This window comes from Struthio camelus, chromosome 5 (genome assembly GCF_040807025.1).
Source record: "Struthio camelus isolate bStrCam1 chromosome 5, bStrCam1.hap1, whole genome shotgun sequence".
NCBI lineage: Eukaryota > Metazoa > Chordata > Aves > Struthioniformes > Struthionidae > Struthio > Struthio camelus.
Window position 1 is genome coordinate 16,678,203 of NC_090946.1, and position 23,766 is coordinate 16,701,968.

The 23,766-nt window shown below is 44.0% G+C and overlaps 1 protein-coding gene and 1 long non-coding RNA gene across 17 annotated transcripts in view; one reads left to right on the plus strand and one right to left on the minus strand.

Moving 5' to 3' along the window:
* TSPAN4 (tetraspanin 4) overlaps nt 1–23,766 on the plus strand; it is a 439,431-nt gene that overhangs the window by 395,309 nt on the left and 20,356 nt on the right. For all 10 annotated transcript variants that reach the window (XM_068944743.1, XM_068944745.1, XM_009674396.2 and 7 more), the window contains one exon: nt 22,254–22,355. In XM_068944743.1, coding sequence (XP_068800844.1) covers nt 22,254–22,355 — 102 coding nt within the window. The remainder of the gene's footprint in view (nt 1–22,253; nt 22,356–23,766) is intronic.
* LOC104143730 (uncharacterized) overlaps nt 2,448–23,766 on the minus strand; it is a 32,902-nt gene continuing 11,583 nt past the window's right edge. For 2 of the 7 annotated variants that reach the window (XR_011141302.1, XR_011141301.1), the window contains exons 4-6: nt 16,874–18,977; nt 15,954–16,104; nt 2,448–13,812 (exon numbers count right to left, since the gene is read on the minus strand). This is a non-coding gene — a long non-coding RNA (uncharacterized lncRNA). Of the gene's footprint in view, nt 13,813–15,953; nt 16,105–16,873; nt 18,978–19,283; nt 20,091–21,497; nt 21,608–23,766 lie in introns of all 7 variants that reach the window. The other 5 variants (XR_011141300.1, XR_011141299.1, XR_011141297.1 and 2 more) reach the window with 5 other exon arrangements.

Genomic DNA, 23,766 nt, shown 5'->3' on the forward strand with positions numbered 1-23,766 from the left:
AACAACAGCCTGTGTGCTGCCTTACAGGGCAGCATATGTGTGCTGAGTGGCCAGATTGCAGAGCGGTCAAAATGTGTATCTGTCAGACTCCTATTTCAGCCTTTTTTCTCGGTCTGGGTACTAATTTTGGGTATCTGTTGTTGCTAGCCACCAGTTTTCACCAAAATTATGGAAATGGAGTCTAACTGAAATCTCTGTGCATCTACCAAGCATTTGACCTCAGGTTTTGATTTATAATTATTTGTTAAGTGCATATAATGGCGAGAAATAACTTCCCAATGAAAAAATGCTCCTGCTGTTGCATGTCATAGGTTTGCAGTGATTAAACAAAAGGAGAAAGTGTGAATTAAAGCTTTTTCTTGGTGATGTTTATTGGAATGAGTGGTTTTCCAATTAGGCTTTCACTGTCATTTATTTTTTCAAACACTTGTGACTTTTTTCAAACACTTGTGCTTGATATCAGCTGCTAAGGGGACAGCAGAGAGAGACCTGATCCCTCACGGAGCTGGGCTTTTTGAGGGTTTAATAGGTTCATTTTCCATACACCAGTTTATTAGATTTTGTGACTGGGCATGGTTGTATTTTTGTATCCATCCCCTCAGGATCAGCTAGTGTCAAATGGGGAAAATAGAGAATGTGGCTCTTTGCTTCCACATCGTTAGGTCTGGCCACACGGATCCTGTGGGAGCTGGATTTGGGGCTCCTTGGGCTCCTGGTCTCAGGGCAGCTCCTAGAGCTCCTTAGGCACCTTGGAAATGCCAGTATTGCTGGGCAGCTTTTTAAGCAGACTAGATCAGGCTCTGAGATACAAGCTACTCTCTTGCTTGATCTAGGAAATATAAAAACAAAAATAGGGCCTCCCCCTCAACACTTTCAGGCCCGTTTTGAGCAACGTGAAGCTAGAGAAGCTGGCCGTTTGGAAAAGCCCTGTTCGCTGCATGCCTGGAAGAGCTGTAGTCTTCCCCGTGGGGCTGGGGGTGACTTTGTAGAGAAACTCGTGGCAGGTCCTGCAGTGAATTCCCCTGCCTGTGGTCTCTGCTGTGCCCTGTTTGGCAGATAGATGCATGTAGCCAGGTTTAAAAACAGACAAACGAACCCTTTGCATATGCCCTTATGAAACAAGCTCAGCACATATGAGCAACGTGATATTTTAAATCAGTATTATTTCTAGTCTGATTATATAGAGCTCAGTAGGATGCTATGCAGAGTTATGGCCTGTATGGTCACTTGCTAAGTCCTTATCTGTGCCGCACGTTTTGTGTTTAAAGTTAATACATCTCATGAATCTTCCTTTTTAATTGCGTATTACATTCAAGGATTTCAAGTCTCAACTCATTTTAAAGAGAGAGAGAGAGCGCCCTTTGCAGTCTGGTTGTGCATGGAGGGGTAAGATGCAGAAGAAAGATGCCATCGTATTAATAAGCCTGAAGGTCTGGATCATTTCCTGTGGTCTGTGAGGGACTAACACCTCACCTCGTCCTCCATTTCAAACTGAAATGGAAGAACAAAGCAAAACAAGTCTTTTATCTCAGCAGATCTATAAAAGGGAGTGGGGAATGAAAGGTGAATTGCATTTTATAATGTAGGTCCTGGGTGTTTTAGAATAGATTGGTCTTTCACCCTCAATCTTAAAACTCCAGGAAGAGGGCAGGCAGCGTTCCTTACTCTGTGGATGTCCGAGATGTGCCCAGCTTTGTACAGTTCAGAGGGTAGAGAAGAATTCTTTCTTCTGCAAATGCCAAGGGCGATATGATTTGCCTCCATACTTCAAACGAAGCTCCTGAGAAAGCACTTTCGAACAAAACTGTACAGCTACTGAATCGGCCAGATGGGGCAGAGCGGCCTCATGCTGCACAATCCCTGACTCCGGCTGACCGGCCCGGGCTGGGGGCTAAGCAAAGGTTTTATGCTCCTGCTTTTTCTCGAGGAGAGCAGGCTGCCTCCCTGTCAGCTTCCCCTATCGCACCTGGAGCAAAGACTGGAGTCGGCAGACGAAGGAACGGGGTGAGGGCCCACGCTCTTTGCTTTGCCAAAGATGAATATGGTCAGTCCCCAGGCTGGGAGCTTTGCTTCCAGTTCTCATCGTCTTCACGATGTACAAAATTGTGGTGGAAATGGCTGCTCAAAATTCTCCCGGCAGCGTTTGCTCGCTTACTGTCTCTCTTGCCTAACGAATGTGGACTGACAGCACAAGTAGTTTAATACAATTAAAAGTTAGCTCCCGGTGAAAGGAATGATGAAGGAGATCCTTTACTTGTTTCCCATTAGTCCTGAGCAGGCTTGCTCATGAGTCCTGTAACCTTGGCAGCAAGAGAGCCTCCTTTTGCTTTGCTATCTGCAAGAAAATGAATTACACAAGCATAGAAATTCATCAACGCTGAATATTGCAATTAATTTTGTTAAAGTCTCTCTATATATTTAGTTTGGGAAGAGGAGGGAAGGAGAAGCTTATCACCAGTTACAAGTCTGAGGCCACAAATCTTGCTCTGCTTTCACTCTGAGATAAAAATGAATCTATAAGGAATCCAAAAACCCTTTATTTTATATATTGTAAGAATGAGAAATGATGAAGGCAGTAATGTAAAGTAGTGCTAACATCACAGTGTTAAATTGATTAACACGGAGAAAACACATTAATAGCTTTTTTTTTTATTACTAGGCTGAAAACTTTATAATGGCATTTATTGGAATACAGCTGAAATGTGAATGGCAGATCTTTATAAATCTCAACTTGTATGTGGTGGTGTAAACACTGTCTGCAAGTGTTTTAGAAAGGGAATCCAGACTGAACTTTCTCAGTTTTGTCCCATTTAACCTTTCATTTGTACATAATTAGGCAGGCAATCACATTGCAGATGAGAAGTTGGGTATAAAGCTGGATGTATTGGATGTGCAATTTTTTTTCTTTTTATGGCCAAAACAGGTGCATGCAAATGTTTCATCAGCACACCCATTAAGTTCCCAGTGGTAAATTCAGCCACAAGCACTCTAGAGATGCTTACTTTACATTTAATTTAGGTCTAAAAAAAGAAGTAGCAGGCTCATTTAAAATGCATTACATTGAGCTTATTTAATATTCTTATTCTCATGTATTCTTATTCGTGGTACATATATAAACAGTAAATGAGCAAGTCGTAGAAATATCCACCCAGCTCACAGTGAGCAGGGTGGTTGATCTGAAACAGGAGCAGCCTGCCTTAGACCAGGGCCAGTCATTTCATACGCTCTGTTGGAGCGAACCCCGAAATAACCCCACTGAAGTCAGCGACGCTGTGCCGAGCGCTTTCCTCTCCTCTCAGATCACCGCAGGTATTCATAGTTTCCGTGCTGCTGCCGCACGTGAGAGCGCTGCAGGGAGCTGCGTTTCCTTCTCATCTTTCTTTTTCTCATCCTCTCTCGTGGCCGGTGTCAGTCAACTTGCAAACTGTGGCATGCTCGCGTCTTGATTGCAGCCGAGGTTTCTTTGCCACGTACTTGCCGGCTCTACAGTGGTAACTCTTGCTGCCGCACAGCCTCACTGTGCTGCCAGTAAGAAGATGCAGGGACTTCTCCTTGCCCAGCACACACCTTTCCATGATAACAGAGTTTTCTGCCTCATTAGGATCCGTTTTTTCTCTGGGAGTAACTTTGAAGCCGCTTAATATATGGGAAGTATTTTTTTTTAATCACATCTGTTCCAAACAGGTGGCCAGAGATTGTAATTGCTGGATTGAGGGAATGATGGTATGATAAATAAAATGTGATAAATAAAGTGGCTGCCTGGGATTAAAAAGAAATATATTCTTGACTGTCTAGCAGGTTGCGCTGAAAGGAGCAACAATACACAAAGGAGATTTTTCTTCCTAGTGTTAGATCCATACAGGTCGGTGTTCCTTGCAGAGATGTATTTGATGCCATTTGTTTAGAAACTATCTGCCTGGTAAAGTCATGAATAGCTATATACTAAATCCTTTAAAATCTATTAAAATAGAATCATTGTCTTTCTCTTGCTTCAACATGTCCTCAAGCAGAATCACGGTATTGAGCATGGCGAGGGATTAAATTGATACAAACATCTTGGCCATTTTGCTGTATTTTCCTTGCTTTGGCATGTTGCTGCTTATTCCCATCTCTTTCAGAGGGTGGACTTTTACTGTGCCCCATCCTTGCAAAAGCTCTCCTAAGTAATAGGAACATTTATTATTTAAGCTTTTTCTCAAGTTTAGCTTGTGTCTCTATACCTAAGTTGTAGAAGATAATTTTAACAGCTTTGGAAAGTCTTCTTAAGTTGCCTGTAGAAATAAAACTAATTTTTTCCCTGATTTTTTTTTTCTGCCAAAAAGGTCTTTTGTGGAAAAAGGAGCACGTTTTCCGCCCTCGTCCCTTCCTATCTTGTTTCATCATGAATCACACTCCATTAGAGTCCTAATGTTTCCATCAATAAATGATGGATTTGCCAATGGTGTTTTAAGTCTAAAATTTCTTGCAAAGACTTAATGAAGCCTGCAAATCATAAATTAGGTTTCAAAGAAATTGTCTCTGACAGTCGAAAACTGCAAGGCCAAAGTAATTTCGAGGGTGGCATTTCTTCCCGCCATAAATTATGTTATCAGGTCAAAACAGAGGTGGTTCTGTGGGAATTGCTATTATTTTTTAAAGGAAATCAGTTTGCCTTTTGCTGCAGTAACTCTTTTTTCTATGTGTTGTGTAACATACACCCACAGGAAAAATTCAGCTCACCTACAGCTAGCTGTTAGGAGTGACAGCCCGCTGTTAATCCAGGTTTCCTGGGGTTTGATAGAGGTGCAGGAAGACTACTGACTTGCTGGTGCGATGATGTAGGACACTTCTGGTTTTGAATGCTGGTTCCTGATCTTCTGCCCTCGTTGCTAGACTGCTCAGTCTTGTCTGTCAAAAATGGTCTGTCAAAAATGCTAGACGGAGCCTCTCTGCCATTATATTTCTAAAGGACAACCCCAAGTGCTTTGAAAGCCACTGTGGGACGTGTTGCCTGCCTGATGCGGCTTTGCGATGCCACGGGAAGAGCCTCCCCTTCCTCAAAATTGCGTGTGGGCAATTAGCTGTCGCTTGGGGCATATTCATTTACTTAATTAGATCTGCGAGAAACTAATGAAGGGTTTACTGTCCTAAATTCAGAATTTCTCATGCAATCCTGAACAGGTTGAATATGTAGCAAAAATAAAATAACCAGGAGACCCACAGTTACCCCACTGATTCTCCACCTTTCATTTCCCCCAAATCCAAGGAGACGAGAGCAATCAAAGGTCAGAGATTGTTAACTGTTTTGTATTAGAAAGCTGGGAAATACCTCTAATGCTTTAATACTTGTGCCTGTAGACTTTATTTAGATTTGGTACAATTCTTTGAGCTGCGTGGTGACTACTAATTTTTACCAAAGGACCATGCATAGCCTCTTTTCATGAAACTTTTGGTGCATCTTGTCCAGTGCATTGAGATTGTTTCAGAATTTGTGTTTTTTTAAGTCCTCACATAGTTTTGGTGATAGAGTCATCTACTGAATACCCAACTTTGACAGTTCTCAGCTATTTTTTTCTGATCTGTTGAATGATTTTTTCCCCTGTATGTTTGCATAAGTGATCCTGGCTGGAGGCATTTCAACCCTGGCTGACTAGCCTAAGCACTTCTGTTGCCCAGTGTATGTTGTGCAAAGGCACGTTGTGATCATTCTCTCAAAACCTGCGCTTATGTTGAGGATAATTCCAGGATATCTGTATTCAGCCTCTTTGTGAAAGATAATCACTTTCGTTTGTCCTCAACAGCCATCAGTATAATCTCAGATAAGTAAATTGGGAAGGATGCTAATTAACATGATACAGGCTGTTGAGCCGTTGTTTGCCAAGAGACTGAAAGTGGCTTCCATTTGTGTTTCAAGTGCTAACAACCTGTTATCTCCATCTATGCAGACCAAATAAAAAATTGCAGAAAAAAAATTCAGCCACCTAGGGATGCGCATGTCAATAGAGCCTGAGATCCAATTAGGTGCCACAAAGGCTTCAGGACATGCAGAGGCAAATCAAAGCAGAGAAACAAGCCACTTGGGTTGTAGGAACTAACGACCGTTGTGTGATCATATGTTAGGCAGAACAGTGACATTGGACACAGAATCCCTTTGCAGATGCTGTGAGGTAGAAAAGGGAGGGCCAGGACTTTACTCACAGAGATGAAGGACTTGGCCACTTGCCCACTAAGCCGTTTGTTGCAGCTGTCCCATGAGATTAACCTTCTTTTTAATTATTTACAGTACTCATTTACTTCATTTAAAAGTGAATGAAAGAGCTTTCCAAGCAAACCTACTGAAATATCAGGGGAGGAGGGACGGGAAAGGCAAACCATACCTCCGCTCCTACTAGATAAGCCAGTCCTACAATCCATGTAAATGTGGACTAACTTCAAAACCAAGTAACTTAAGTTCATTTTCTCTTAAATACATGCTTTGATGGGAAAACGTAAACTAAAATACAGAGTTTGTCTGCTGCCGTAAGGGACATAAGTTCCCCACAGTTAATCACAGGCACTGGAATTGCCACCTCTTGGTGGCAGAGCTGATCAGCACGATGTTGTTGGCTCCACTGGCAACTAGGAACAACCAGGGTAAGCACTAAGGCAAGTGGGAGAAAGGGCTGGCTAAATCATGTACTCGGTGGGAGAAATTGTCCTGATTCCTCAAAACAAGGGAAACTAATGTCTGTTAACGGTCACCTTTCTCTGTACTGGAACTAAAAGACCCATTTAAATAAAAAAGAAGAAGAGCCCACTGAAGGGTTAAAATGTGTTACTCTGCCTGGAGAAACTTGCCTAGAGAGGCAGGGAAGATTCTGTGGAAGCGGTTTGACAAAACTGGGTCTTCCTAGATCCAGGAAACGTTAACCCTTGGAGGAAAGTGAGATATGCGCGCAGCCTGCTTTATCATTCTTCAGATATGCTTTCTCTGAAGTTAACTCAGTTTAAATAAATAATGCTGAAATGAGAATTACCATCATCCTCGGAGGGAGTGGAATAACAGGCCTAACGCCAACGTCACGCTCGCTACAGCAAGCTGTATGCCTGCCTTGGGATGCTCCCAGCATCCCATGGAAGTTGGCGGTTTGCACGCACCACCACAGGAGTAAGAGGCAACATAAATGGTAGGCCTGGGGAAGGGCACGCTCGGAGAGCTGCAGGGCTTTGGAGGAGTGCTTGGCTACTCTGCACAAACTGAGCAGGACCATCTGAACAGCTGCCTGGCTTTATTTCGAACAACAGGGGATAGGATCTCAATATCCTAGCTAACCACCCAAGAAGGCAATTACTATCTCCATACCAAAATTGTCCTTCCTGGAAAATACGTTATTTTCTTCCAATCTACGGACCAGCTCGTCAGGTGGTACGAATCTGCCTAGCTCCACTAATGTCAGTGGAGCTGCTCACTTTCTAGCAACTTGGGATCAGTGACACAGTGCATCCAGTGGCTTGGACGTGTTTCTATTGGGGCATATGCAAGCTTGGAAAGCATTCCCTCTCCAAAATGACATCTCTGATTTTCTGGGGGTTCTGACCTCCACCAGCAGTTGGAATTACTTTTTCTTCTTTTTGATCAATCAAGTTGCTTTTCAGCGGAGAGATTGTAAACTGGTCTGCAAAATGTCTTCAAATGCTAGTAGATGACAGAAGCAATATAAGTGAGTAACTTATTAAATGCCTCCCTTGTTTTGATGAAGGAAACAATCACAGCTCTTCACTGCGCTTCACAGAAAACAGATTTTATCTTGAAGGAATTGATTTGGGACTCACTCACTGCAAATGAATAAACTATATGGAGATTGCTTTCCATAAGAATAGAAAACAAATAAACTGCCAGTTGCACTTTCGTGACACAAAACGCAAGTTTCCAACACCCACTGGTAAGGCCAGAAAAAGCTGTGTTGCTCGTGGGAGGTCGGCCAGGGTGAGCGGAGAAGGGAGCAGTATCATCACGTAGGCAGGGAACTGGTGGACTGCAATGTTTCCATACAGGACAACAGAATGATATATACTGTTTATTCATACAAAAGTGGCATTTGCTAAATAAACAGCAGGAACTCAGCTAAACGGCAACAAAGTTAGATGAAAGGAGAAACTGAAAATCTTGAAGTGCTGCTGCTCGGGAGGCGAGCCCGTCTCCGTCCCGCCGTGTGCTACGTGCAGGCACGTGCCGGCTGCCAAACCCGGCTGCGATTTGGCCGCAGGTTTGGCTCCCCTCCCGGACCCCAGCAGCGGAGGGCGGCAGCAGCGCCCCCGTCCACGGCAGGTACTGCCTTTCGGATGGGCCAGGGCACGAGCCAGCTCCATTAACGACTGCATCTCCCCGTCAACGGAGACACGCAGCCTGTGTGTTTAGACACCAAAGTCAGCTTTGTCATGGAGGCAGGGTTCAGCAGGCTCTTCGCAGCGCTCCCCCAGAGCATCAGGCTGCAGTTGGTTTTCACTGTGTCTAAAGATATCATGGAGTTTCTGGGTCTCATTCAGACAGATGGGAGGCCAAGGGGAAAGAGGTGCAATCCAGTACCATGACCCTTCTACAACAAACAGCTGCTACTCAGAAAGCAGAAACATACGGGCTAAAATGATGCTGTACTTTTTGTATTTTTTAAAAATCCTTCTATTCTTTTATTACTGAATTTTAGTGCTCACAAGAATGCTGCCAACCTGACTTTAGAGCCTGAAATCATCTATCTTAATATAAAAAAATACAGTCCCCGTCAACAGTGATGCCAGCTCTATTAAACAGCCCCATTGCAAAGCCAAAGGAGCCGCTGTCTAGGAAAGGAGGAAGGAAATTTGCACAGTTGGTCTTTATCTGCCTGTCTCCCGTGCAACAAGAGAACAAGGTCACATCTAAAAGCATAAAGAAAGCTGTCCACAACAACGCAGGCTCAGTCAAATCACTGCCGGCTACTACACCATCTCTGTCAGATGGCAATCACTTTTAATCAGGCTGAAGCCTAAGCTGCATCTTAATCAGGATCCTTAAAGGGCGCATCTCCCCCGGATCATTCACCTTGAGTTAATTGACTGCCAGTCGCTTAGAGGTCATTGCCACATTTGTAAAGGCTAGTCAACAATCCCCAAACATCTCTGATTTGCCTCTGAGATCAGACTAAAATAATATTAGCTTAGCAAAAACATGTAGGTAGTGTCCAGAGTTGCCCATAAAAACGTGCAAATTGCCTGAAGCCTGTTGTCCATCATCACAGCACGAGCTCCCTGGGGAATACAAGCGTACAGTATGGGTTGGGTCCTGTTACAAAGCCGGGCTGCTAATTTCTCTCCTTTCCTTCTTTTCCAAAAACCTTTCAAGCCCTAAAAGCCTTCTGTCAGGCAGGATAAAACCCTGCCCTTTTTTTTCTTTTTTGGTGGTAGCTTGCACCTACTCTGCATTATGTGCGACTGACTTCACCCAGCATAGAAACCTTGTGGGGCAGTTCTGTTGTTTCAGAAAGGTAGTTTCCAAGCCACTGGCTAAAGCCCCGAAACAAATCTTTGGTGTGGGCAAGTGCTGCTTTTAGAAACAATATCTGGCTGCCTCCAACCTGTTTTGGATTTAATTGCTCATGCTTCTACCGTCTCATGTTAAAAAACAAAAACAAGAACAAAATAGCTCCTCTTTCCTAAGAAGAGATTAATTTTTTCACTAAGAGAAGCACTGATCCCAGGTCTCCTCTTAAAGCTGGAAAATGTCTTTTCCCTCTCATGCCGCTTGGCTTCTCTGGTGTCTAATAATAATAGCTGAGCTCACACCGAGCCCTTTTTTTTCATGGTGTATTCATTTGAGTCTCTCACCTTTGAGTGTTTTCACAAAACTTATCTGAGCTTATTGCTTTTGACACCTCTAAATAGCTTGAATCTGACTGAAATTTAGTATCAGGTTCAAGGTTTATGGAGGCATAAGAAAAAGGAAAAAATCAGTGCAACCACACTGAATCAATTTTGAAAAGTAAATTTACAGATAAAGAACATCATTAAAAATAAGAGATTGATCCACTGGGGGTTTTAGTGGCTTCTTGACCCAATGTTAGTCAATACTTTTCTCATTGATAGGGAAGGAAGAATAAAAATCACTGCTAATGAAATGTTGTAGATAACACACAAACTTGCTGAGCATTAAATGATCTGCTGAGATCATTTGGTTACTGCTTGGTTACATACCCTGGTGTCCTACCCAGCCAAATACACAACCAGACATTTAGGAACAAAGAAGAGAGATCGCCCTGTAAGAGTGGAAACCATATTGTGGAAAGCAGAAAATCTGTGAAAGGGCTGACGAAAGGGAGAGGAATGTGCTCTGAGGGCAACATTTCCATCTTAAAGGGGAGACACAGTCATGGATGTGTTCAACATAAGCTGTGCAACGGCTGAATGATACCCTCCTTGCTACACTCCAGAGCTGATATCCACGTTTGCAGAAGTATGTTGAAAATTTACAAAGAGTTTCGAGAAGACTGACAAGAATAACTGAATCAGCGAAAAGCAAGCTTTACTTCAAACGACAAACACTACTCTTGGATAATCTAAATAGAGTGACAGGGTTAAAAAGCAGCCTGATTACAGTCTTCAGACACCTACATGGAGAAGCAATTCTCAGCAGTAAATAGCATTTTAATCTACCAGAAAAAGACATAATGAGAGTTAATGGTTAGAAGTTTAAGCTAGACAAATACAAGACAGAAACAAGGCACAATTGTAACTGTGAAACAAATAATCTTTTGAACAATTTATTGAGGAATGATGGGCAATCAATAATGTTTTTAAATCAAGGCAAGAGTTTTGCAAAGTTACAACTCAGATGTAATTAGTTAAATGAAGAGAATACTGATTGAAATTCTGTGATCCAGAGATGACCTTATCATTTCACCTGGTGAAGAAATCTGTTAATCTTTCCAAAAGGTTGCATGGTTTTCCTGGAACAGGGACTTGGCTATTCCCGCCAGATTATGTCACCCCTGCCCTGCACCTTGCACTGTACTTGAATCCATCCAAAAAGAAAAGGTAACATAAAACACAACAGTCTATTTAGCACGTCCCATCTTGGAGACTGTGACACTACTTTTTTAGCCTGGCCCTGGCTATGATTTGAGCACAAATTCTCCTGCATCACCCTCTAAGCTCTCCAAATGAGAGGTCCCTCCAAATGAGGTCTGTCCCTAGTTTGTGATGATACTGCCTCCATCCGCTGTAACTTCCCTGTCCGTCCAGTGCTTCCTGGAGACACCGAGGCCCGGCCAAGAGCAGCCGTGCTCTTGGTCCATCTGGTCTATCTCCAGCCTACTGCCAATATGCACAAACCTAGCACATCTGGCTTAAATCCCAGCCGCTACAGACGGGCTGCGCTGGACACAAAGCACAGCAGTGAAGGCCACTGACAGTCTTGGACGCCGTATTGTTAGCCACTGCCATTCACTGTTGCTGCTTTAGTCTTGTAGTGTCTTTCTTCTCAAAGAGGAGCCTGCCTGCAGCCCTGCCACTCAGAATCCCGTTACCTTGGTATCTGAAAAACTTCCATCATCTAAAGTGTAACAATTGCAGAAACACTGCACTGGGATTAGCTGCAGCGCAACTCGCTGCCTCTCCTGACAGTCAGTCAGATATAACTGTGACGTGCAGTTTCTCATACTTATTTCTAAACTTAATATAGCTAGACCGGGATCGATAGCAATAAACTGTCTGCAGGATTCTAGGATGTCTGGAGCTGGGACCACAGTTCTCCTTACCTCATGCTATAGGCCTAAAAGCAACAGAGGAGGCCTCCAGATTTTATTGCAGTAAAAATAAAATACATAATGGCTCTTTTCACGAACACAAATGCAAGAGCGCCTTTTCTGTGCCTTGTGAATTTATTTTTGGAGGGCACTGCAAGACAGTGGAGCATTCATAACGATGTGTATAAACACTGAAAATGGAACTTTAGCAAGAATGAAAGATTGCCTGAGACTTGGTCTGCTGCTTATTCATTATTCACTGTTGAGCACTCTCTTTTAATGTTTCCTTCATTCTATCTTGGGAAGGAAAACCATCCTATTGGGCCAAGATGACAATCTAAATATTAAGTAGCAAAGACTCAAAGAGAATAGTTTTCAAAAAACTTGAGGGGAAAAAAAATTTCAAAGCTGTTCATTGAGCAGCATTAAAGAAAACTGGGATTAGTCTGTGAATGAGTATTGCCAGCTCTCAGGTTACGTCTAAAAGACACACAGTACCTGCACAGGGCGTTGTAGAATACTCCAGCTCCTGAATCCAGCAATTATAGTTGAGAATTTTGGTTTCTATTAAAAAAAAAAAGTTCTATGATAAAATGTAAAAGGTTTAAAAGGTTTAAAATATTAAAGACCAAAAGGCAAATAAAAATAACTCCAAACTTTGGAGAAATAGTTGCATTTGTCATTCTGCCTCCCCATCAATGTTATCTTGCACGATTTCCTACAGCGAGTGCGAGTGCCTTCTCAACTTTGCTAACATGCCATAGCTCCACGCTAACATGCCGTAGCTCCACGGGCAGGCAGTAGGGCTACTTCGACTATTTATAATAGTTCAGAACCTAAAAACCTAACGAGTACTGTGTATACAGTGCCTTCACCTGAGAATCACACTTGGAATCACGCATATGGGGAAGCCTTTGCTACACCAGCTTTCTCCCTTCTTTGGTTTGGCTGCTGGATGAAGCAGTAAGCACAGACAATCCAGGTAATCCATACCCAGGGACTAAACCAGCACAACGCATGGTGGCAGGGCTCAGGGGGAAACTAGACAGAAATGCTTTTGCAGTTCAGTAGGGTCTCTTTATCTGTCATAATCTTTTGCAAAATAGAAAAGGAGGTGAGAGTATCAGTTTTATTTGTTTTTTTCCTACTACTAAACTTCTTGACACAGTGTTGGTAAAAGTTTTGCCAGCGCATCTGTGAAGCCAAGTAGAGCAGAAAGAAAAGGCAGTGGCTCCAATTACCTTTCTAATTAACACAGAAGACATATAGGCTATGTAATTTCAGAAGTTGCCAGTCTAGCAAGAATCGCTTTGGGACATAAATAGGTGAAATACTCTTCAGAGTGTTGCCCAGATCACTGGTCAGATTCCAAATCTGGGAGTTGTCAGGGAACTAACGAAGGCGAAACATATTCAGTGTCAGTGGACGTGCTACAGCATGCTCACCTCAAGGGAGGAAACCCTACAACTCTTGAACGGCGTTGCGTCAAAGCAGCAAAGCGGCAACAACAAACCTGACAATGCGAAAAACTCAGGAAATCACCGAGCTAGCACCTGGGGGATCAATAACATGAGTCAGGGCACACTTGAAGAAGAAAGGCGCTATGAAACTCTGGCTAAGCAACCACCACAAGCATATATACTAAGTGCAAAACGCTAAAATGAAGAGAGGTGACAGAGCCCTCAGTGCTATCAATGGAGACATGGGTGCTTCAGAGCTTATTAGCACTGCAGTTCAGATTTGCACAGCCAAAATGAAGAGGACCACAGCAGCAGTACAGGGAGTCTTGAGGCAGGGACCAGATCCCAAATGTTCTGAAATGGGAAGGGCTGCATCCCTGCAAACGGTTTGCACTCCTGAGTAACAAGCGCTTTCCTAAGCTCACATCAGTGATAACAACTGACCTTACAGCACAATCCACCCGGGATATAAAGCATGTATTCAGCCGAGAAACACAAGTGCTGCCAGCTGGAGGTTGAGTTATGAAGAACACCTCACATCATCCAGCAGGCAAAAGGGACTCTCTCATCACAGATGCAATTTGTTGCTGGGTAAATTCACCATAGATAATCCAGTCCTGAAAACGGAGTTGAAAACATGTAAATCAAAAGCAACAGGCATTCAGGTTGTGCATAAAACTGCTTTGCAGATGACACATGAAGCTGCTTTGCAGATGACAAATGATGCTGAGCATACGCAGAGCAAATGAGTTCTGGCATCCTCAACTCAAAGAACCAACTCTGGATTCAGTTACTAGACCCACTGCACTCAGTCATTTCCCATCTGGGGAAAGACAACTCGAGCGAGGAGGCCACGTCGGTGGCACAGGCGGGAGATGGGGCTTCGAGAACAGGTTGTGAGATCAGTGGGACACAAGGCTGATGCACTAAGACACAGGAGTGTGTGCCAGGAAAAGCAGCCTGTGGGACACGTAGCCTGGGAAAGGGGACAGAAGCTTTTCTCTGCCAGTCATCTTTGGGGCAAGTATATGGAGAAAGCGTACTGCAGAGGGAGTTGCATTCTGGAAAAGAAGGTATCATCTCTACTGATGGCACCCAGCATTGCTGGTATCACTGCTACTGAAGATGTTAAGTATCATTTTTGCCAACTTAATAGTCTGAAAGAGTTGACTTATACATAAACAAAAGATTCCTGATAAGGAATCAGCATAGGATGACTCCTTAGTGTTGTACTAATAAATCTATGTAGTTCTCAAAAAACAGGCACACTTTAGTGTTTACACACTTGAAGTTCCTCCTACATGAAGACAGATTTTTGTCAGTCAAAATGGAAAATGCCCAAGAAGCGACTTAATAGCTGAGTAATTAATTTGCTGTGTCAGGCTTTTTTTGTATGTATTTGTTTTGATTTACCTGCCTACTCTTACCTAGCCCTTTCTCCATATTCACTGAAGCTTTAGAACTGCTTAGAAACCAGAAGCGGCAAGCCAAGAGTTAATGTTCAAACGTCTTATCCCTAGGTTCAGTAAAAAGAAACAAGTTGGACTTTTGTTATTGGTTTTTTTTTTTTTTTTAGCAGTCTAGGACTGGGTCTAGGATGTTCACAACCTCTTAAATAAGCAGTCAGCTGTGCTGGTGGATTAATTCTGTATGCACAGTAAGAATGTGCAGAGCTGCATCTTAACGTTTTGAGGCCTTATCTCTGAATTAGTTATGATGTACTTTATTTAAACAAGCTTGGGGACCTGATGCACAAGTTACTCAGCTGTGCAGAACAGCTTGGATTGCAGCGGTCTCTCCGGTTGAAGAAAAGTGTCCTTCCTGCAACCAACAACGTTGCATATAACTTAGTGACTTGTCATGCGTGCAGTGTCTCCAGTCGCTCAGTCCTTTAGAAAGGGCTCAGTGGCTGGGGTGTTGCAGTTTTTGGCATAGTTCTAACCACCCCCAGTGATAACTGAGATGAATTTCTATTTGACTGAAAATCTTTGGCTCCCCTGCTTGGTCATCCAGATGTGCTGTATTACTTGGCACCTCAAATTCCTGTGCTTGTGCTTGTGAACCTGTAAGGACACAAACTGAGCACGTGGCTGCGCGGACAGCACAAAAAAGCAGCGAAACTGCCAAGCAGACACGGACTGTGGTGCCGGACAGCTGGGAGCGGTGGGGTCTCTGCAAAACCTGCTTGTTTTACCACTTCCAGATGTTGGCTGCATCCCCGTATGCAGAGCATGTGAGCACTATTTAAAAACAAAACGCCACTAATGCTGTTGCTGGGATTCATTGATGTTTTAGCAGAACGAAAATGTATCCTTTGGGAGGGTTTCAGTGGCTGGCTTGCTTTGCTGCAGCCCCAGCTGTCTGCCATGGTCGGTGCCTTGACGCTTGGTTTTGAGCGTAAGCAGGTGCTTATGGGCAGGAGGCAGTGACTGAACCAGCAATTATTTAAGTGTATGCACAAGGGGTGGACCCAGCCATGGACCCAGCCATTGCCCTTCCTTTTGCTTGCTGACAAACCTCAGGTTAACCCTCTCAGTGCCAGGTGGGGTTTGTAACTCCAGTCCTTGCCCCAAATGCTGTACAGGTTACTGCAGTATTCAAATACTTCCTCCAAATGATGATAGGCATTTTAGGGCGCTCCTTTGCATGAGTGAAGTTAAGGTTACTGCAGTTTTACAAATAGGGAACTGAGGCACCAGAGAAAGGGTGACTTTTCAAGACTACATGGGAGGCCTGTGGCCCAGGTAAAAGGTCTTACCTCAGCTGACCCCAGCCAGCATGCTTCCGACCCCTTCATTCTTCTTGCAATCTTAGATCATTTCCTGGGATCATCTGCTCCTGCCTTTTCTGCTTTTCCTTCAAAGTTACAGAGCCAGAGCCAGTGTATTTCCCTCTTGGTACCTGAGAAACTGTTAGAGCCAATAAGCATGTCAGCAAACTTGTGAAAGTTTGGAAGATCTCCCAAACTTTAATTTTTAATGTAGGTTTTTGTACTCAAATTAGGAAAAGAGAACTCACTAAGAAAATGGCTTGCTGTGTTTAAGGAAGCATTTTAAAAAATGTTAAGTCCTGGAGTTATTTTACGTTTGGGGAGAAAGTGCGGATCCTACAGAGCTGAGCAAAGCACCAAGGAAGTGCTGTGTAACCCTGCTGGCACTGCCAAGAGACGAACACCTCTTGTCCCCCAACTGGTGACTTCTTGAGGAGCCATTCCTAACAGGCCTGGCTTCAAATTGTCCCTTACATCAGCAAAACTAATGCAATGTCTCTTACTTACCTCCGTAGGCTTTATACTAAAACTGTACATGATCTCTATTTATAGACAGATGGTGCAGGGAAGCTTTCAGTTGTGAAGAGACAGCATACTGCTCTCAGCGTCTTGAGAGGCTTGGGGAGATCTCATTTAAAACCAGCCTTACCTGTTGGTACAATCAATCTCATCTCCTCTTAGCAGGCAAGAGGGCTCCCACAAATAACCTTATAGCTTAGGCACTTTCTGTTTACATTCACTTTCCCACGGCCTGCTATTTGTAGAGAATGATTATCAAGGCATTAAATTAAAAGTTTTGCCCAGTGGGAAACTATTGGATGTTCTGTCATTTCTACCACTTCTCCTCCCCTGGTGGAGAGACAAGACGGGTGGGGGAAGCAATCACCAGAAAGGTCGGGAATATTTACCTGCCAATATTGAAACGCTGCCGAGTGGCTTTGTCCAGTTTGACATCTGCTGTTTGGGATCGCAGTCATTTTGGTGGGCTGGCTGGGTGGAATATTTGTTCTTGATGTGGTAGGGAAGCATTGAGCCTTGAAATTAAAAGTGTCTATTTACCTGCAGGTTAGAAAGCTGGGGAAGCCGCTGGCATCCTCTATGGGGTCTTTGCCTAAAGGCTATGCCAGAGCATAAGTGACAAGCGCAGGCTGGCAGAGAGATGAAAAGGAGCTCGTAAAGATCTCCCCCAGAGTCTCCTTTTGGCCCATCTTCCAGAGAGGATCACAGCAAAGCCACCTTCCCTCTCAGCATGCTGGGATAGTGGAAGGACTTTCACTGTTTAGTATTAGTATGGCTTCAGTTTAATCCAAGTCTTGTATCGTATATGCTGTAATTATTGGTAACACCTGTGTTCTGCACAGATGCACCTTCCTTGTATGCCCATGAAGAAGTTTTACTCCAAAGTGCTTCCTCTTCCTCATCAGGAGCAAGAAGTACAGGACTGGGCGTCTTCAGTGTTTGCCTCCTGTTTCATGCATTACCAGTTACATGTATAAACTCCAAAGTCTTTTGCTTAGACAGAGAGTGAGAGATCTGACAAACCATCCACGGGAACAGAGAAGGCTACCGAAAGCCCCCATCTGTAACACAGAGATGGAAATAATTATGGGCCTCACAGGTTTCTGCAAGCGCAGAATGTTTATATAGTGCTTTCAGCATGTTTGTGTCTTTGCTAAGTGGGGTTGCTGTTGCTGTTGCTGTTACATAGCCTTTATCTCAGCCTCAATAATTCTTCAGTTATTTTACTCGGGGAGGCACGGTGGTGTCTGTCAGCTCTTGGTCCTTTGAAGGCTGCTGGCTTCCACGGCTGGGCACGTCAGCTAGCCGCGATTCTCCTTGGAGGCTCCTGCTTTCAGACGCAATGAGGGGAGAAAGCTGGCAGTCAAACAAGCCTCACATGTAAATTGTGACAGTTTAAGTAGCTCTCACAAGGGAATAGGGATTGAGAAGGAACCGCTTCCTAATTTGGCCTGATTTTATACAGAGGCTTAAGGAAGATTTTTCAGGGGTGTTTTGTCATTGTTGTGGTTCAGATGAGAGCAGGACGGATCCCTGCCCATTCTCCCTCGCTCTGCTGAGCTGCTTCCAGCCTCTTTTCCTGACCTCTGCGGCAGTTGCTCGCCAGTCCTGTTGCAGCTCTTGCAGCTCCCTTTTCTCTGACAGGAAGTTCTTTCATTGCCTAACACTCTCCACATGTGACTTGTCTACCTTGGAGTTGTCTGTTTTTTAGAAAGTAACAGGACAGTGAAATATTTAAGAGGTAAATTAGGGCCTGAGGGACATCAATGAGAAAATATTTGCACTGATTTCAGGGGGAACAGGATCTGCCCTTAGATAACGTGCTAGTAATGTGCCCACCCTACTCGAAGAAGCGGTTCCCTTCAGCTGCTTTACAGTGGCTTGCCACACTGAGCAACAAGGACACATCATTCACCTTATGTTAGCCGAAACAGCACTGAAATCTGATGATGCTGATTGATAAACACGCCTAAGGCTCCCATGTAGCTGAAGCCAGACGGCACCAGAACGCTCACAGACCTGGTGCCACTAGAAGGTTACGTCTCTGCTGTTGCCTGATGAAACCCACGGAGAAAGGGAATTTTTCTCTATTTTGGTTCCTGACTGGGCGAGAAGTCTTACTGACCAATCTTTCAGAAACTCTTTCTTTTAATGACATCTCTGGTATTCCACATGACTAAAAATAGGCATGTCATTTGGAGTAATGGTTTGCCTGCTGAGAGTTTTTATTATGCTTTATTGTGTTCCCTCACTAGACAGCTGTGCTCTATGAAAGGCATGGCTTGGGTATGGGAGAACAGAGCAGATTCAAACTGTAGAATATTTAATATGGTACTTACAGTCCCTGTTTTGTGATAGACATTTTGCCTGGCTGAGGACAAAGACAAACAAGAGAAGCTTGACAGATTGGTGGATGCTGGCTGGGATCGTTTTTCAGCAGACTTGATGAATCACTGTGTTAAAGCATTTCATTTTCAGTAAGAAAGATCATTTCTGAAAAAGCAAATGGAAGGTAGAGCATGAGACAGTTGGGGGGGGGTGTTTTCATTTAAATCAAAGATACAATTAAATTAGAATAAAGATGCATTTTAAAAATCCATGCTGTTCTGAAAATATTTTGAGGAAGAAACAAAAATCTAGATTAGCGGGAACAGAATGACCTGGAGGAACATTTGCCAGCTACGCTCCACGAGGAGGCATTGCGTTTTACTTGCGCATCTCTGGTCAAAGCCAGCAGGAATCATATGTTTAGCACTCCAAGCACCACTTCGATTAGGGAAAAAAGATCCAGCTTCTCACCTTTGGGCCGGTCATTCAAGCAGAGGCTAATGTGCTTGGGCTGCGGTAGACCCTGAACTCCTCACAGCCTGATTGAGAGAGGCGGTCTAGTTTACAGTCTCCTGTGTGCTTGTAGAAGTGCAAGGCTCCTTCTACCACAAGACTGATTAATTAAAGTAAGGTAAGACATTAATTAAAAGGGTCCTACATAGCTGGCTAGAAACAAGGGAGATGCAGACACAGATGGTGCAGGATTTCATGGTGGTATCTCGGCTGCAGATGCAAATGACAGGAGAACAAAGCCCGGTGCCTGCTTCTCCTGCCTCCTAGCGCAGAAAGTCACAGTCGTGGTGCTCTTGCACAAGCTCACTTCTAGGCCTCTGTGGTTAGTTTATCTATTTACTCACAATACCAAATTCATTGTTGTCTTTAAATTTGGCTTGACAGTTTTTCTGTGTCGCGTGGGTATATCAGGCTCTGTAAGAGCTTCTGCAGGACAATAACTGATCCCTCATTTATGGCTCTCCAGCATACTCAGAGGGGCTGTGGCGAGAGGAAGGCGGGCAGGATTCATCCTGCAGGCAAAATTTGACAAGTTGCAGAAGAGTTATGCCGCAGCCACATTGGCATGGCAGGGTGAAAGGCTTCAAGTAATGCTGAATGCCTTTTGGCAGTAGTGTAAGCAGACGAGAGCGTTTAAATGCTGTAAGGAGTAGCTGTGTGCAGAAGAGGTTTAAAATCGACGGCTCTTCAGCGAATAGCGCTCTTCAGTGCATTCATAGCACATTCAGTTAGGAGAGCTGTTAGAAGCTATAATAAAGGCGAACCCTGTAAAACATGACATTGCAATCACTCAAAAAACATATTGTGTGTGTGTGTGTGTGTGTGTGGGGATATGTACACATGCACACGCGCTCGCGCTCTGTCTCTCTCTCTCTCTCTGTGACTAAATTGCAAAGCCTCGCTCAGCCTGGTAGCGCCCCTGCCTTTCTGCTTGACTTGGGGCCTTCTCTAGACCCCAGTAGGTCCAGACAAGTTGCAGGGACCCAAGGGTAAGGAGAAATTGAAACCCTGTTTTGTAGTTTCGAAACGAATGCTAGGACCACCCCCCCCAACATATAAATTTATCATTTATATATATAATTTTCTCACCTAATCCCAAAATTTATGACAGGCCTCAGCACTGGTTTTTCTCCTCTAATTACTGTACTAATAAGTGTGTATAATCTCTGAATGAAATCAAAAGCAGCTTACATGGTAATTACAGTGGGAGCACAGCCCCTGCTGTTCAAGACAGACAGGCAGCCGTTACAAAGTGCTTGCACGACAGTTAAGGTGCCGGGAGGTAAATGTGCATCTTTTGGTACTAGCCCATTGCTGTGTTTTATATGTGGCTCAGCTTGCTATAACGTCTCTTTTGGCAGTAAACTTTTAGGCAGGAAACCGGAGAACTAGAGGAGACCAAGCACATCCTGCTGCATATACAGTGGAGATTTCTTGGACGTGATGAACTTTTAGGTCATGGGTTGTAGTGGAGTAACATTATGGCGTAACTACATTTGCTCCATAAAAATTATGCTGTAGTCAGTTCAGAATTTCTCTTTTACACTGTGGGAAGGGCTTTGCAGCCACTTCCCCCCCCCCCCCCCCAGGAGCAAGTGAAAACACGTCTAAACTGAGCAATAGAGAAGGAAAATCCTACTGTATGGTAGAAGCAGAAGATCTTGGCGCCCTCTGATAATTCAGCATTAGCGTTGGTTAATGCCTCTTCCCCCCCCGCCCCGAGCTGGCGTGACTGCATCAGAAGGGCAGTCCCTAAACACCGCCGTGTCTGTCTCTTAACGTGCATTAGCTTACACTGTCCCAGCGAAGCAAGGCGTGACTTTAATTTTCTCTTGTTTACAGTTGCAGCAAAGAAATCTCAGCATGGTACTGTATTTTTTTTTTTCCTGTCACGTTTATAGCAGCTCATTGGGAAGCAAGAGGGCCAGATCTGCTCCCCCTTGTTGGCATACCCATGCTGTATAGCAGCCCAGCAACACTGAGAATCACCAGTGTATGGGCATGTTGGAGCAGGGCTACTCAGTGCTTTTTCATTTGCAACAGAAAAATTGAATTAAGCTGTGAATATCCATTTATTTTTTTACTTCCATTTTGTTGTTTGCTTGCTTCTGTAGAAATGTGTATGTATGGTGAGATTGGGAGCGAGGGGCTTGCAATCACTGTGCATGTTACCTGTTGGAGACCAGCTGGTCCGACAATAGCCTGCACAACTAGACGAGAGACTCTCAGCTACAAAGCACCATCTTCAGTTGCAGATGCCTCTAAAGCAGAACTGTCTACTTCTAGAAAATCAACAGAAAGGCATTTACTTACAAGCAGCCCCATTTAGCAACTAAATTCTTAAATCCTAGCTGTCTAGACCTTTGCATAGCTCTTTCTCTGCTGCTTCCACATTACTCTGTCCATCTTGCCGTCCGGAGTGGGGTGCCCTGGCCAATATAATGAGCAGGATTCAGAGCACTAGTACAATGTGAATGCTGCTGTCCCACAGGCAGCGTCTAGAAGAAGCTCAGCTGTTCATAATAGAAAGATATTAAGCTGAAAGGAAGTGTTGTGGATAGATGAATATTTTCAGTTATAGGTCTCACTTGCAAAAATGAGTGATTAAACTGAATCCAGTACTTGGTAGTCAAGGGAGTTCTCGAGAGGGCAAAGGGTTTTTCTGGAGGCCTGTAGTGGAAAATGTGAACATGAACTCAGAACAGTGGCTCCTTGTTCTCTACAACATGCAGATGCCTACCACAGGTACCAGCGCTAATGGAAAATGGCTTTCGGAAATGTGTGCCATTAACTTTTTATTCATTTCAGTGTAGGACTTCTGTCCATCTGCCCTGCCCTTTGCACTTTGACTCTGAAATGTGGCACTCGGCAAATTTTGATTGGTTTTGTGGCTATTTGCAATGTTATTTCTTGTGTTGTTGGTTTCAGATTGACAAATATGCTCAGCGGGATCTGAAGAAAGGGCTTCATTTGTATGGGACAGATGGAAATATTGGTCTGACTAATGCATGGAGCATCATTCAAACAGATGTAAGTCCTGAACTTCTTTCTTCTCTTTACCCTCTGGGTTCTGTAACAGTATATTCTGGGGGGGAACGGAGGGACAGACCTACTTAAACCCCCAGATCCCAAGCCACCCTCCTCCCCCCCACCCAATCAGCACATTAGCAAACTGTCAGCTTTTTGTGACAAATGGTGGTTCTTTTTTTTTGTTTGCTTCTCCTTTGCTGAGGATGACTTATTTCTTTTAAATATTTATATTGTGTTGAGTCCTGAAGATCAATTAATTCTGTACCTTGCTGAGAATGAAGGAGATGGTCAGAGAGGAAAAAAAGCAGCTACCTTCTCTTTAAAGTCAAAGGGAACCGGACAGCTTTTGCTGGAGTGAACAGCAACAGTGTATTAAGAAGGAAACACTACTTCAAACTCTTTTCATTTCCGTCCTGTCTCCTCTCATTGCTATTGCTAGTTTCCCCTAATTAGTCAACATGGAAATTGGCCATAGCATTTGCAACCTCCTCCTACTGTCAGCACATTTTTCCCTGTAGAAGTCGGTTGTCGTGCATCACAGATGGGCTGGGAATGCTTTTTGCTATACTGTCACCACCGTTGTGTCCTTCTGATTGTCTGATAACACTCTGCTAGTATTTGCCTCATAAGGCCAGGCAATGCTGAGCTCGACAGCTGGCTTCTTCCTTTTGTCCTCGGCTAGCTCGCTGAGGAAGCACCACCCATTACAGTCCAGTGTCGTTACTTCCATCCTTCTCTTTTCATATTCAGCTTAATCAGGTCTTTTAGGTGTGAGCTTTCTGATTTGATTTCCTCTGCTTTGTGAAGGAGGAGAGATGCTGGGTTCCTTCACATTTTCTTCAGCTTTAGGAAGAAGCCCTTTTACTGCCCTGGCTTCAGTCAAACATTTTGCTTAGCTTTCTCAGAGATTCTCCTCTAGAGGCGCCAGCATGGTGCGGGCATGCAGGGCTCTGGTCTTGTCTCTGTTGTCTTAAATTGGCCAAAGATGATACCTACCCCAATGCTTCCAAGGTTATGCGAGCTATTCAGGATGATGGATGGGCTGCCCATCACATTTTTGTAAGATAAACCTGCTCATTTACCCTTTCTTTCCTCTGTTGCCATGTGGGCTGAAATCCTGAATTATGCATCTTTCAGTGTTCAAGATTCACAGCTGCTCTGCTGTACAATACAGATAGGCAGGCTGCTAAGGAGGGGTCTGGGAAATCAAAAATTCAGGCTCACTAGCAGAATCAAAGACTAGGTCTTGCCCAACCCGTCGTGCATCTTTGGGGCTGTATGAGCTATCTGCACGGAGTGCAGTAGGTTGGCTGTGACAGCACCGTGTGTCACTTGCGCAGCTCGAGTGCAGCAAACACGCTAATAAGCTCTCTATTCCTGCATTGTAACAACTGCATGTGGAAGGTTTCTC